The sequence below is a fragment of the Cannabis sativa genome, chromosome 4, assembly GCF_029168945.1.
Source record: "Cannabis sativa cultivar Pink pepper isolate KNU-18-1 chromosome 4, ASM2916894v1, whole genome shotgun sequence".
In the NCBI taxonomy this organism is placed as follows: domain Eukaryota; kingdom Viridiplantae; phylum Streptophyta; class Magnoliopsida; order Rosales; family Cannabaceae; genus Cannabis; species Cannabis sativa.
The window spans coordinates 3,339,727-3,355,565 of NC_083604.1; the positions used below are offsets into that span (position 1 = coordinate 3,339,727).

The window sequence follows — 15,839 nt, forward strand, 5'->3', positions numbered from 1 at the left end:
AAACATGGAATCTATAGCTTCTATCTGGCGAATAGTAAGCAAAGGATGATCTCCTTCGAGCTTGACCAAACGAAAAATAAATGGTGGAGTACTCATTTCACATAAGCTGAAATATCATTTATACGGGGTCAAGTGTTTTAAGGAATAAATACATTGTAGGGTGTAACGGTAATTTAATCCCTTTACAGTGTAGATCATTCATATAGAGGATCATTGATCACATTAGGATTATAACAATGGATAACTAATGATGTGTCTATATGGTGGAACATATAGAGCATTCTATATACTGAGAGTGCAATTCTAAGTTCTATGCGTGGATTCAACGAAGAATTAATAAGTTAGTGAATTTTAGTGCTAAATTCTTGATCTACTTATTGGAAGCTCGGTTATATAGACCCATGGTCCCCCCACTAGTTGAGATAATATTGCTTGTAAGACTCATGTAATTGGTTTTGATTAATCAATTATAATTCTCAAATTAGACTATGTCTATTTGTGAATTTTTCACTAAGTAAGGGCGAAATTGTAAAGAAAGAGTTTATAGGGGCATATTTGTTAATTATGATACTTTGTATGGTTCAATTAATAAATATGATAAATGACAATATTATTTAATAATTATTTATAGTTATTAAATAGTTAGAATTGGCATTTAAATGGTTGAATTAGAAAATTGGCGTTTTTGAGAAAATCAGATGCAGAAAAGGTAAAACTGCAAAATTGCAAAAAGTGAGGCCCAAATCCACTAGTATAGGGCCAGCCACTTTTGTAGGAAATTTAAACTGATTTTTTCATTATTTTAATGCCATATAATTCAAATCTAACCTTAGTGGAATGCTATAAATAGATAGTGAAGGCTTCAGGAAAATTCACTTTTCTTCTGACTTCTTCTGATTCAGAAAAACTGAGCTCTCTCTCTCCCTATCTTTAGCTGACCACTCTCTCTCTTCTTCTTCAATATTTCGAAATCCTTAGTGATTAGAGTAGTGCCCACACACATCAAGTGATACCTCAATCATAGTGAGGAAGATCGTGAAGAAAGATCATCAACAAAGGAGTTTCAGCATCAAGGATTCAGAGAAAGAGATCCAGGTTCAGATATTGATAATGCTCTGCTACAGAAAGGAATCAAGGGCTAGATATCTTAACGGAAGGAGTCATATTATTCCGCTGCACCCAATGTAAGGTTTCTTTAACTTTATATGTGTTTATTTCATCGTTTTAGAAAGTTCATATTTAGGGTGTTAATAAACATACTTGTGAGTAGATCTAAGATCCTGGTAAAATAATTTCCAACATAAATCACTCTGGACAGTACATCATGGAATGAACTGTCTTCCTAGGTTATGAAATATTCTCTACGTCTCACCCAAATAGATGTCACGTTACCCTATACAAAAATTGGGATAACAGTTAATTAATTATTTTAATTTCTTTTATGTATTATTTTGTTGTGTTATGAATGCTTTTAGTGGATGCTTAATCAAATAATTATTTTTAAATATTTGTAGGGTTTAATTGAGTTTGTGACAAATATTCTCAGTGCAGGGCATCATTTCTATTATTTTTATTTGGAAAATAACATGGTAAAAAAGTTTGGCACATCACACCTATATGGTCTCTTTTGGGGCAGCAATTGAGACAACTGATTTTGAGAATTTTAAGATATTAATAGAGCGAATTAAGGAATTCAATCAGAAGGCACATGACTAGCTATGGAATATTGACTTCAAGCGATAGACAATGAACAAGTTCGACTCAAATGTGAAGGTAGAACATCTCACAAATAATTTTGTTGAGTCATTCAACGATTGGATAGAAGATAATCGATACAAGGCCCCAATTGAGTTGTTGGAAGGTATAAGAATACAATAAATAGCCATGATGTATGAAAGAAAATTCACAGCTGACAAATGGGAGCATAAGCTCACTCCAAAAGTCCATCTTAAGGTTCAGGAAATAATAATAAAAAAAAAACACGTTTTGCATTGGTGACAAGAGTTGGTGACGAAGAATTTCAAGTGGATTATGAAAAAAAAAATGTCTAATGTTCGGCTGAATGAATTCTTTTGCTTGTGGCTAGTGGCAAGTGAGAAGAATACCATGTATCCATGTGATTGCTTACATAGCTACATAGCCAATTATTGCTCTCTATACTTCACTACATAAATGTGAAGGAAACATTTGAGCAAGTTATTCATCTAATTCCTAATGAATCGATGTGGCCTCAATTTAACGATGAAGAGTTACTACCACTAGTTGTGAAAAAACCACCAAGAAGACCTAAAAAGCATCATAGAAGAAGAGTTGCAGGAGAGGAGAGACTTTTACCACCTACTTCAAAGAAACAACCAACTAGAAAAAGTGTAGCAACTGCCATGAATTTGGCGACAATGGCAAGTCATGTAAGAAACCAACACCATGCCCATCTCAACCACAAGCACAACCAACAAAAGACAAGAGCAAAAGCAAAGACAAGAAGAAAGAGAACACCACTTGTCAAGGCAGAAAAAATGTAGAACAAACACAACTATGTAAAGGACCATATCAACCATAAGTATCATCAACACGAGGCAAAGAAAGAGGAAAAGGAAGAGGGAGAGGGAGAAGCCAAGGCAGAGGAAGATCAACATCATTTGAGATAATAAAACAAAATCTTAAATGTTTTTTTTTAAGAAAATCCTAATGTACCTTACCTAAGTTTGTATTCAACTAAATTGCATTATTTTTAGGGTTCCAATGGCTTATTTTGAACAAAAACCTGTTAAAGAAATGCACATTATTACAATACTAGTAAACCTATTCTAAGTACAAGATACTCAATAGAACCAGCCATGATACCTTTTCAATACAAGTCAAATACATTTTACACTTTTTTTTTTTTGAAACAAGGTAATCAAACTTTATTAACCTTTAAACTCCGCTACCAAACAAGGTATTGAAACGAATGAGCCACATACTGAATTTACGATCAGGATATAAACTAACAGCTCTTGCAAACGAATGAGCCACTAAGTTTGGTGAAAGTTTGACAAAAGAAATAGAAACATACTTTAAATCAACAAGCAAAATTTTACACTCTTTAATAACCTGACCAAATAAAGAGTTCATCTCAAAGGAGTTTCGTATTTCTGGAACCACCACAAGGCAGTCGGTTTCGAGGATCACATGCTACCACCGATTTTGCTTTATCCAACTAAGCGCCTCTCTAACGCCAATAACTTCTGCTAGCTCCGGCCTAACGACTTCATTACAAAGCCTAATGGTACCCTCCAACATAAAACCATGCTCATTTCTTGCCACCAAACCAAAACCAAAGCCTTGGTTTCCTCCAAAAATAGAAGCATCAACATTCACCTTGACTTCATTCACATTTGGCACACACCACCGCTCAGCACCTTCTTCTGGTAATAAATTAGTCCAAAATTCTTCTTGATATGAAGATTGAGTAGCCTTCCATTGTGCAAGGTAACTTCCCGCCAATGCATACAAAAACAGAGCATTTGTGGACTTGTTTTGCCATACTTTTTCATTTCTTGCACTCCATATTGCCCAGCACAAAGTTGCAATGATGCAGCATTTCTCGTCATTAACAGCTTGAAATGTTGCAATACACCAGTCCAAAAAAGACATGTTGGCAGTTATCAAAGTGGTAATCCCTACCCTTTCCCAACATTGTGTCGCCAAAGAATAAGTTACCAAGATGTGTAATATTGTTTCATCATGCAAAGCACAAATTGTACATAGACTATTGACAACCACTTTTTTTGTAATGAGCATGACCATAGTGGGTAGACAATTATTTCCCCCTCTCCACATCAAGCTCTTCACTTTCGGTGGAATCTTCAACCTCCAAAGCTCGTTCAAGAATTCAGAAGCTGCTATGGTAATCCAAGAACCTTTTAATTTATACAGTAGGTTATAAGCTCTTCACAGTATAAGAGCCACTCACATCATGAAACCAGTAAAAATAATCAGCACCCGAATTTTGCAGAAGTGGAATACCAATGATAGCCATTTTATCTCTATCATTAAAAATGATCATCTATAACAGCTCCAAATCCCATCCGAAACCATCTGTTAACATCAAATTACTCACAAAAGTTGTATCAAGAGCAGGTTGGATTGAGGTTACATACGAATTATTTTCAAGAGGAAGCCATGACTCGCCCTTTAACAGAGATGTTAGGCCCATCACCTACACGCCATCGTGCACCCATTTTTATAATATTTTACACTATGTTTTTGATGTGCTAGTTGGCAAATTTCGTTTTGAGAATAATTAAAAAATGAATGCTGGATAAATTTTGTATTTTGACAAATAATATTAAATTGCTTATGCATCTTTTTTAATAGCTTATTGTTCACCATATATATTTAGAACTAAACTATAAAGCCCTTCAACGAAAATTATTAAGAAAACCATAAATATTATAATTATCTTGTAAGTTCTTAAAATATGAGTAATAGTTAAAATGAATGGTATCATTATTATTATTGACATATATATTAAATTGCTTATGCATCTTTTTTTATAGCTTATTGTTCAACATATCAATATATATATATATATATATAGGGTGAGACTATGTTACAACATGCCATTATGTCCCTATGAGTAAGGAAGGTTTTTGAACCTTTGATTGTGCATCTGACGATCATAATGGGCTAGGGTATATATTAGTATTATGAATGTTAGGGCACTAGATAATTTGCTAATTTTTTTTTTATTTTATATATATATTGATAAAATTTATTTATCTTTGATTATTTTTTGAAAGCCTTTATTTATTTATTTATTTATTTCATTAAGGGAGTTTGATTGTATTGTCCTTGAAACTTTTTTTTTTTTTGTATGATTAAAACAATTTTTGACCAAAGCAATAAGTGGGAAAAAAAATTAGGGTTTTTCGTTCTTAAATCTATAACTATTTGGGGTCGCCTTTTTTGTATTAAATGTATTTTTATAATTTTTATTAGCTAATTTATTATATTTGGCAATTTTGCTAAAACTTTTAACTTAATTTTTAAATTTAGAGCTATATTGCATCTCAGCCCCAAACAAAATAGGTATGTTTGCAATTGGAACCCAAATAAAATCTCAAAATTCAGCCCGAGTGGCACGGTGGCGAGCCCTCAGCGCTCCTCTGCTTGCACGAAATGCATGGCTAAATAGGATTGTACGTTGGTCGGTTTATGCTATATTTTATTTAACCCAATGTAAAGATCGGGTTGCAAAAATCTAAGTGCAACCCGCCCAATTAAGAAAGAAAAATAGTAAGCCGCCCAATGAAATTGGTCGGTTTAGTCAAGTTAACCGGTCTAAACAGACCACTAAAATTTTTTGTTAATTTTTTTATTTTTATATTCAGTTGTTATATTTTAGTTAATTGTAATAATGAGATATATATATATATATAAATTGAATTTAGAGTTCAAATCAACTACCATGAAAATAAACATATTAGTTTCAACTTGATATTTTTTAAGTAGTCATATAAATTATATGATATATAAATATATATCATAAAAATATAAAAATATATATATAAAAAAAAAACTCTTTTAATCGGGTAGGTAGAGTTAGTTCGGATTGATTAGGTTGGTTGGTATTATTTTCAACCCGCCCAAATAAAAATTGGGTGGGTTATATTTTCATCGGATTTTTTAGTTTGTATTTTTAATCAAATTATCTTGATTTAGTTTAGGTAGATAATTTATATTCGACAGTATTAAAAAGTTTACGTAGAGCGCTAATTGCACATACCCTTTCCACTAGCTATAATATGTGAATAATCAACTACTATGATCTAACAAAATACATCTACACACACATTTATTTAACTTGTAATTGGTCTATTTTCTTTCCTCATAGCATGAGGACAAAATAAGAGGACCCAGGGTAGATTTACCCTATATATATATAGGACAAGACTATGGTAGGACTTAGCATATGTTCCCTATCAGTAGGAAAGCTTTTTTGACCATTAATTTTAAATCATGTGATTATTAAGACGTAAGGTATATACTCTTACGATAGGACTGCATGTATACAATTAAAACTTTATACATATTATAATAATATTTAATTATATATTTATTTAAAAAATAAAATAATATTAATAATTAAAGTTTATATTAATTTTTAATTTGAATTATTATTTTTTTAAAAAAAAAATTAATTTAAATTGTTTTTATATAAGTGTTTATTTTCAAAAAAAAAATAATTTTACTTACACACTATGCTATTTTTTTTTTACACTAATAGTTAACTATAACATAATTAATTACTTAAGACTTTCGCCACTAATTTATTTAGATACATAATTCTACCATAATTATTTTTTAAATTAATTTACTTTATTAATTTTTTATCAATAAAGATAATTTCTATTAATCAAAGTGAGCCAATTACATCCACAAGAGGATTCCTCTTCAAAAGAGAAACTTACAACTCAATTTTAACTCAATTTTATTCATGCTAGACAACTTCATTTCTTGTACAAGATTAAATTTATTTTTAAAGCTCTCTTTAAATCTACTATCTATACAACTCGGATTCATACACTTTTTCTTATTTATACATAAATTTTGGTTTAACCAAATGCCATAAATTACACATCCTAACACATTTTTATGAATATAATATAAATTTTATGACACATTCTAATATATATTTTTTTTAAAAAAATTATATATGTGTTTTTTTAAACATAATTTTTTTTCAATAACAAAAAAAAAAATTAAAATAACAAAGCTCATTAACTTAAAGCCCAACAAAAAAAACTCTATTCATGTATACATACACACTACATTATTTCTTCTTTTTTTTTTTTTTTTGAAAAAAACTTCTTTTATAAAGCAGTTGCTTTTTTTAACCAACAAAAAAAATCACCTATATACACACACACTACCATACCATGTAACTTCTATTTGAATTTAATATAATTGACCAAAAAAAAACTACCCCATGACTATGGTAGGAGACTCCATTATTACCCTATGAGTGAAGAAGCTTTTAGAGCCTTTAATCATACATCTTATGGCTAGAAAATGCTTGGGTGCACAATAATGCTATGGATCTTATTGTATCGATTATTTTCTAAATTTATTTTTATAATTAATTATATTTTTTCTTACTCTAATTAATATTTGACTTTTATTAGCCATGTGTGTTAAATATTTTTATAGTAATATTTAGTAATTTTTGGATAAAAAAATATATATGTTTATTTATTTATTTATTTTTATTTTACATAAAAGTATATTTATTTGTTATTGGTACGCTCCATCAGATGCTCTAAACTCTTTCTTAATTTTAAAGTTTTTTTTTTTAAAAAAAAAATTCACTATTCTACATTTATAGAATATTAATCATTGCTCTAAATATATTTTATTAATTGTTTTGGGGTTTTAATTTTACTTTTTATACAGAGATATGTACGTATAAATATTAATATTATATATTTGAAATAAATAAAATATATTAACATTTGATAAAAGTAAAATTTTGATGATGTATTTTAAAGAACTTTATGTATGTAATGTAAAAGTTTAAAGTAAAATAGATAAAGTAGAGTGTTGATAATATATTTTGAATAATAGAGTAGAGAAACTAATGAGAATGCTCTAATCAGATTTTTTTAGTTCAATTTTTTTATTTGATTTAATTTTATGTCTTCTTGCAAAAGTGTATTTTGTCATTCTTAAAATAAAATAAATTTGAAGCAAAAAATATGAAATGGGAAAATAAAATGTCAACTAAGAGTGTTCGCGATGCGGGTGGTGCGGGTTATAGCCTTTTTTTTTTTTTTAAACCAAACTGCATATGCGGTTTTTGTAATTTCTCAAACCGCAACCGCACCGCAAGATCTTAAAACCACAAAAACTACACTATGAAAATGCAGTGTGGTGCAATGCGATTTAAGCGATTTACACTATCATAATTATCAAACATTATAATAAAAATTTATAAATTAATCTAATAAAATTTTAACAACACAAAAAAACAAATTATTAAAATTTTACCATTATAATATATATACTAATTATCAAATCATTTTATTAGATTGTCTTTAAAAAATAATGTAATATACACATATATTATATATATTTGTTCTTCTATGAAAAAATGAATAAAAATCATATTAAAAAGTTGGTAACTTTGTAATATATAGTGCGGTGCGGTTTGAACTGCAAATATTAAATTCCAAATCACAAATTATACTACATCGTGTGATTTGGTAAAATGCAAACTACAACTGCATCGCAAAGAATTTCAAACTATATTTTTTATGCAGTATGATGTAATGTGAGCAGTTTATGTAAAGAAAATTTGCTAGTTTTCAACCCAATATATAAGAGCATTACTAATGGACACCAGTGGTGCCCAACACTTTTCATAAGTCACCTTATGATTGGTTAGCGATATTCCTTAAAACTTATTTTCTTAAGTTATATGGAACCCGCTATTTAATTACACCAATAACAATATGACACTAATGAGGGTGTTAGGCACCAATAGTACCCTTTAGCAATTCTCCAAATATAACCCAAAAAATACCAGCCCACAATTCTTTAACTGCCACCTGGCGAGCTCCAAGCTCCTCTGCCAGTGTGGGTCCCATGGAAACAGATTTGTCCTGTCTCACTCGCCCACGCGCAAGTACTTCTCACTGCTTCATTCTTTTTCTATCAGCTACCTATCTATGACGAAGAAATAAGAAGTGGTACAGTAGATTTCTCCTATATATATATATTATGAACTAATAAGTAATAGTTAAAATGAATGGTATCATTATTATTTGCTTAGTAGAAACATGACTTAAAAGAAATTTATTTAAACTCACTTTCTAATTTCAAATAAGATTAATTTCAAATTAGTTTTAGTTTCAGAGATTTTATAAAATAGTTATAAGTCCTATTTAATTATGTTATCGATGTGGGACTCTTAAAAATTCTAATTTTCATTTATTCACAATAACTTTTGAGTAAGACAAGAGAGAATAATCCCAATTTAAATGGAACTAACTTTAAAAGATAGCATAATTAACTAAATTGTACACCACAGTATTGGCCTCATGAAATACGAAGTTCATCCCACCCACCAGGAGACTCCCTAGTGTGTTGAATCAATTACATTACTTTCCTATAGTCAGTTTCCACACAGAATCTCTACAGCCCCCTTTGAATTCCCATTTGAAAATCTGCTCTAATATACATTTCAACCATCAATGGTTGAAGTTGTACCTAAAGCAAAGTGGCAGTAGCATAAACCAACTGCCTGTGATCATCTCTGATTGCAGCGCCCAAACCGGTCCGCGCTATCCCCCGCCCTTGGCATCTTTCCTCCATGTTTGGTATAGTTTCATATTAACCAAAGATGCCATGTAACAATTAAAAATAGTGTAGGAATTTTCTTGGTGAAATTCCAAGAATGCCCTACACCACTCAAGCTTACAATTAGAAACGACAAGGACAAAATTGTCCTAGAAAATTCAATCAGAACAATCAATTCACACGACAAAGAAAACTCAGTCGTTTTCACCTACACGACAATGGAACTTGTCGTTCTCACCTACACGACAGATCGTTTAATCCAAAACGATCTGTCGTTCTTCTTTGAATAAAACAAGAGGAATCAGAGCAAACCCTAGCTCATTTCCTCTCTTCGAACCTTCGAGAGTCTCTGAACTCTCTCTCTTTCTCTCTGCCTTCTCTCTGGTTCTCAAACCCTAGAACCAGAGATCCTTCTCGATCTCTTGATCGATCTAACCCAGAAAATCACCCAGAAACACCACACAACACATACACAAAGTAAAAGCAACAAATAGTAGGGTTAGAGAGAAAATACAAACACCAGAAATATAGAGGTTCGCCCTAGAAATTAGGGGTACATCCTCTGATGAGCTCGCCTTGAAGATCGACCTCAGATCTTGCACTATGATGAATGAATATTACAACAGGTGAGAAATCCAAGTCACAGATCGACTGGTATTTCTAATGTTTTTCTCTCTTTTGTTTTTCTGTGTTTATTTCTCTCTTATTTTCTGATTTCTCTCACTAACTTTCTTCTGTTTCTTTTGCATGAACTTGAAACATCATCTGGAGCTGAACAACTTCTCAGATCTGGTAACCTAGGGCTCAGGTTTCTGGTATATCTTCACTCTCTTTCTTCTTGTATTACTCTAGTGCTCTTTTATAGTTGTAGTTTAGGGTTGATCACAGGACTAGGAGTTAGTTACAACTTCGGTTGTAACTAACAGCTAGTTCTTGATCCACTAGAGGCAAAGCCACATAGGATCTGATTTCTGTTGTATTTTATTTGTATTTTTCACTTCATCTTGTAACACTGTAATAATAAATATTACAGTGAGATCTAATTTAACAATTTCCACCTTAGGTCTCTTCTGTAATGTTTATTATTATTGTGCTTCGTCTTCAAGGGTCTTAGCTCATAGTGGTAATGGTCATTCACCATTACCAACCCCTAACAAGTCCAAGCAGTGCTTGAACTTGGTTAAGGGTAGCACCTTAGTACCGATATCAGAAGGATTCTCTTCAGTGGGAACTTTCTCTATCTGTACAACCTTCTGTGTCACTTTATCTCGTATAAAGTGATACTTGATTTCCACATGTTTGGTTCTGTCGTGAAAGACAGGATTCTTACACAAGTGGATACAACTCTGGCTGTCTGAGTAGATTATAGGTTCTTCATCTAGTAGTTTAAGTTCTTCTAGTAGTCCTTTAAGCCAAATAGCCTCTTTAATAGCCTCTGTAACAGCTACATACTCAGATTCTGTTGTAGATAATGCTACAACAGGCTGCAGTTGTACTTTCCAGCTGATACAATTCCCCCATAGTGTAAAGAAATAGGCAGAGGTAGATTTTCTACTATCTCTGTCACCTGCATAGTCTGCATCACTGTACCCAGTGATCATTCTACTATTATCCCTTCTCTTGTAGTTTAATCCCACTTCTGTAGATCCCAATAGGTATCTTAGCAGCCACTTCATAGCCTCCCAGTGTTGTTTACCTGGGTTAGCCATGTACTTACTCAGTACACTGATGGCATAGGCTAAATCTGGTCTAGTACTAACCATTAGATACATCACTGATCCCACTGCACTTGAATAAGGCACTTCACTCATAGATTATTTCTCAGGTGTGGTTTTAGGACATTGATCTTTGCTTAGATAGTACTGATTAGTCATAGGTTGCTTAGTTTGCTTTGCATTAGTCATAGAGAAATTTTCTATGACTTTCTTTATGTAGTTTTTCTGATGTAGCCTTAGTGTCCCATGCTCCCTGTCCCTGGAGATGTTAATGCCTAGGATCTTAGCAGCCTTGCCTAAGTCCTTCATCTCAAATTCTTCCCTTAGCCAACCTTTCATTAGGTCAATCCTGGTCCTTTCCTTGCTCACAATGAGCATGTCATCTACATACAGCAGTAAGTAGATGACTTCATCAATTTTAGTGCCTTTGTAGTATAGACAGGTATCATAATAGCTTCTAGAGAACCCTTTCTTGATCATAAACTCATCAAACCTTTTATTCCATTGTCTTGGTGACTGTTTAAGTCCATACAGGGACTTAATCAGTTTGCAAACCAAGTCTTCCTTGCCTTTTTCCTCATATCCCTTAGGTTGTTGCATGTAGATCTCTTCCTCAAGTTCCCCATGTAGAAATGCAGTAGTTACATCCATTTGATCAACTTCTAGGTCAAATTGAGTAGCTATGGTAAGTATAATTCTGATGGTTTTATACTTAGCCACAGGTGAGAATATCTCATTAAAATCAATTCCCTCTTTCTGTGTAAACCCTTTAGCCACTAGTCTTGCCTTAAACTTCTTAGGATCTGTCTCAGTAAGTCCTTCCTTGTGTTTGAAAAGCCACTTGCATGAAACTATGCTCTTTCCCTTAGGTTTCTTCACTAGTATCCAGGTTCTGTTCTTTCTCAGAGATTCCATCTCTGTGTCCATTGCCTTGGACCATTTCTTGGCATCTTTATCAGTCATAGCTTCCTCATAGGTCTTAGGTTCTGTCATTTCCACTCCCATAGCACAAAAGAATGCATAGGCTAGCACTTCTTCCCAAGCTGTGAAGCTGAATCTCTGTGTAGGTCTAGGAACCCTTCTAGTTCTGTCTCTGGTCAGTTGGTAATCTTGTATTGCCTCATTTTCTTGTCCTTCTTCAGTAATAGGTTCCACCTGAATGTTGTCATCCTGAACTTGGTCATTTCCTTCCAAGTTTTCATCTCCCTGAGTATTTTCCACCTGTTCTGGTTCCACCTGAACAGTATTAGGTTGAGTGTTCCTTGTTTGCATGTCCACAGATGTGCCTGCAGGGTTAGTGTCTAAAGTAGGACTAGATATAGCATTATTATTAGTAATACAAGGAAATAAGTCTTCCTTAAAAACAACATCCCTACTGTTTATAGCTTTAAAACCTTGTTTCTCTCTTACCCATAATCTGTAGCCTTTAGTGCCCTCAGGATAGCCTAGGAACACACATTTTAGAGCTCTAGGCTCTAACTTACCAACACTCTGATGTGCATAGGCTGCACATCCAAATACTCTTAAATTTGAGAGATCAGGAGGCTTACCTGACCAGATCTCCTCTGGTGTCTTGAATTCAATGGCACTGGATGGACTTCTGTTCACCAGGTAGGCTGCTGTTAACACAGCTTCTCCCCAAAATCCTTTAGTAAGTCCAGATTGCAATAATAGGCATCTGACCTTGTTCATCAAGGTCCTATTCATCCTCTCAGCTACCCCATTCTGTTGAGGAGTGATTCTCACAGTTCTGTGCCTTTGAATTCTAACAGAGCCACAATATCTATTGAATTCATCACTGCAAAACTCTAAGCCATTGTCAGTCCTTAGGGTTTTAACCCTTTGATTAGTTAAGTTTTCCATTAGGGTTTTCCATTGTATGAATTTAGATAAAGTCTCATTTTTATGTTTAAGTAAAAATACCCAAACTTTTCTAGAATGGTCATCAACAATAGACATAAAATACACATTTCCACCATGTGTTGGAGTTTTCTCTGGTCCCCAAAGATCAGAGTGAACATACTCCAATATATGCTTAGTTTTATGAATGCCAGTTTTAAACTTTAACCTATGATGTTTACCTAAAACACAAGATTCACAGAAGTCAACTTTGCTTACTCTGTCCTTACCCAGTAGCCTTTGATCACTCATGATCTGTAGGCCTTTCTCACTAATATGCCCCAGCCTTCTGTGCCATAGAACAGCTTTTAGGTCTTCTGGATTGCTAGTGACTGCATTGTTGCAGTGAGTCACTGGTTCTCCATCTAAGTAGTACAACTATAACGCCCTGAATAAATAGGCAGCTACCCAAAATACTTATGAAACCCTAATCCCCTAAACGGGATTACTAATCAAAATAGCGCAGATTTTAAACTTTTATATTAAACAGAATGAAAATAAACTTGTAATATATTTAAACTTTTAAAATAGTTGGGATCCCAAAAATATTTACAAACGCTATTACAAGTCATTTATTTCTAGCCGACCTAAACGGCAAAATAGAATTCAAAAGTTCATCACTGATAGACCCTTAACCCGCTTGGTCTGATATGGCCCGGACATGTACATTCTTCGTCCAGCTCCTGCACTCATGGCTGATCAGCATAAGTCCTACCCTTTCCTGCACAGTAGAGCACCCGTGAGCCAAGCCCAGCAAGACAGTATAAAACATATCAATAATATGCTCATCATACAATATAAACAACAATGTTATTCAAATTTGTCTGTGTGACACAGACCTGCATGTTACGCTCACATGCCTATTTATGTCTACGTGGCGTAGACCTACGTGTTGCGCTCACACGTCTATTTATGTCTACGTGGCGTAGACCCACGTGTTGCTCTCACACGTCTATTTACAATAAGGCCTTAGATCAGTTCATCTCGGTTCTTGTTACCGAGTCCAACCTGGTTATGCCTTGAGCGCATAACCCTTAGTCTCAACATATACATTTATCATATAATTATTGGTGCCACTGCACTATTTGTCTATTTGCTATAGACCTGCGTGTTACGCTCACACGCCTATATATGTCTATGTAGCATAGACCTACGTGTTGCTCCCACACGTCTATATATGTCTATGTAGCATAGACCTACGTGTTACGCTCACACGTCTATTTACAATAAGGCCTTAGTAAGGTTTATCTCGATTATAATTACCGAGTCTAACCTGGTTATGCCTTGCTCACATAACCCTATTCATATATATTTACGTAATCCATACATTACGTTCTTTCAGTGGTTTATCCTAGTAATATACTAGGTCTAACCAAGTTATGTCTTATGCACATAACTCTTGAAATATATGTATGTATTCAATAGATAACAAAACATATAGAATCTTAGGGTAATAACCCTAAATTACATACCAAATAGTCTCTCATATAACATATCATTGCATGCTCAAAATAACACTTATAGAGATTAATAACCCTAATTCATGCTTTCACTTGATTAGCAATATTATTGTACATCATGACTTTCTTACCTTCACATAACTTCTAGGGTAATAACCCTAGACCGCATTACTATCAAACTCAAGGTACTAATTTACCGAGTCTAACTTAATTATGCCTTGTGCGCATAATTCTTTATTACAATATATTTAGCATGGCATAGCATTTACACATTAATAATTACTAGGGTAATAACCCTAGGCCATTAAACCGCTCACTTTAGGGTAATAACCCTAAACCCGGTTTCTAATTATCACCAATATAATATTCAATATAAGCACCACCGTGCATATCTCTACGTGCAACTACTGTCTTACCTGTTGTCCCGCAAAGGCAGAGATTCAGAATCCCCGGGTGCTCCTGACCAGGTGCCGGTAATCCTAGTCACACAATCCGGGATTTTCACAAATAGGGTTAACCCCTGATTTCATATTCATAAAATAAATTCATGGCATTTCAAATACAGATAATCACATAGAGCTCAAAAAGAGCTTTCCAACGGTATAAAGGACGTCCCAAACGGAGTCCCGAGTCAAAAGTTATGGTCGAAACAAAATTCAGCATTTCCCGATGAACTCCAACCGGAATTCCGGATGAACCAACCGGAATTCCGGTTGTCTGGGCAGAGAACACGAAATTTCTCAATCTTTAAACCCCCAAAACTCACTCAAATTATCCCCAAACATTCCCAAACTTTCCAGAGCATCAATATATGTCATAATAAACATATTCCACAACTTAAACCCAACAATTGCACTAAAAATCAAAAAGTGCCATTAAAGCACCAAGCTTGAGTGCCATGAACTCAAGCTTGCTTTTCACAACCAAAATCACAATTAATCCACTTACAACAGCTAGCAAATACTAAGGATTTAAAACACATTATCAAGCATTAAAATCCAGCAATTAATCCCTCAATTTAGATTGCATAAAAAAATCATAGAGTTCAAGCATGTTCATGGCAACATCAAGAACAAACAATCTCAAGCATGCTTTTATCACCATATTTCAGCCATGAATTCAACAAACAACTCATATAATTTCAGCTAGAAACTACCTCAATCTCTTGCTCAAACAAGCTCCAAGCTTCCAACACAAATCAAGCTTCCAAACCAAGCTAAAAATCAAGCTTTCTTCTCAAAAATCAAGTTTGAAGGAGAAGAGGGTTAGAGAGGATGAGAGGGTTCGGTTGAGAGGGGAAAGCCACCAGAAATTAACATTTCATTTCCTCAAAAATCACATTTTCCAAACATAGTAATTAAGGGTCAAATGACCAAAATGCCCTTAGGGCTTAAATACCCACACACACCCTCACAAGGGTAAA

At 33.5% G+C, this 15,839-nt stretch overlaps 2 protein-coding genes and 1 long non-coding RNA gene across 3 annotated transcripts; all 3 read right to left on the minus strand.

The window, feature by feature from the left end:
- Positions 1-3,174: 3,174 nt before the first annotated feature.
- On the minus strand, positions 3,175-4,021 carry LOC133036589 (uncharacterized). Its single transcript, XM_061113100.1, has 2 exons — positions 4,009-4,021; positions 3,175-3,902 (listed from the first exon to the last, which is right to left on the minus strand). Exons 1-2 carry the CDS (start codon positions 4,019-4,021, stop codon positions 3,175-3,177), a joined length of 741 nt encoding a protein of 246 aa, XP_060969083.1.
- A 6,451-nt stretch (positions 4,022-10,472) lies between these two features.
- LOC133036590 (secreted RxLR effector protein 161-like) lies at positions 10,473-11,153 on the minus strand. Its single transcript, XM_061113101.1, has one exon. The coding sequence runs from the start codon at positions 11,151-11,153 to the stop codon at positions 10,473-10,475; it is 681 nt and encodes a 226-aa protein (XP_060969084.1).
- Positions 11,154-13,352: 2,199 nt separating this feature from the next.
- Positions 13,353-15,768, minus strand: LOC133036435 (uncharacterized). The gene is made up of 3 exons (XR_009687083.1): positions 15,573-15,768; positions 14,833-14,895; positions 13,353-13,677 (listed from the first exon to the last, which is right to left on the minus strand). It is a non-coding gene; the product is annotated as an uncharacterized LOC133036435 (long non-coding RNA).
- Positions 15,769-15,839: the final 71 nt, after the last annotated feature.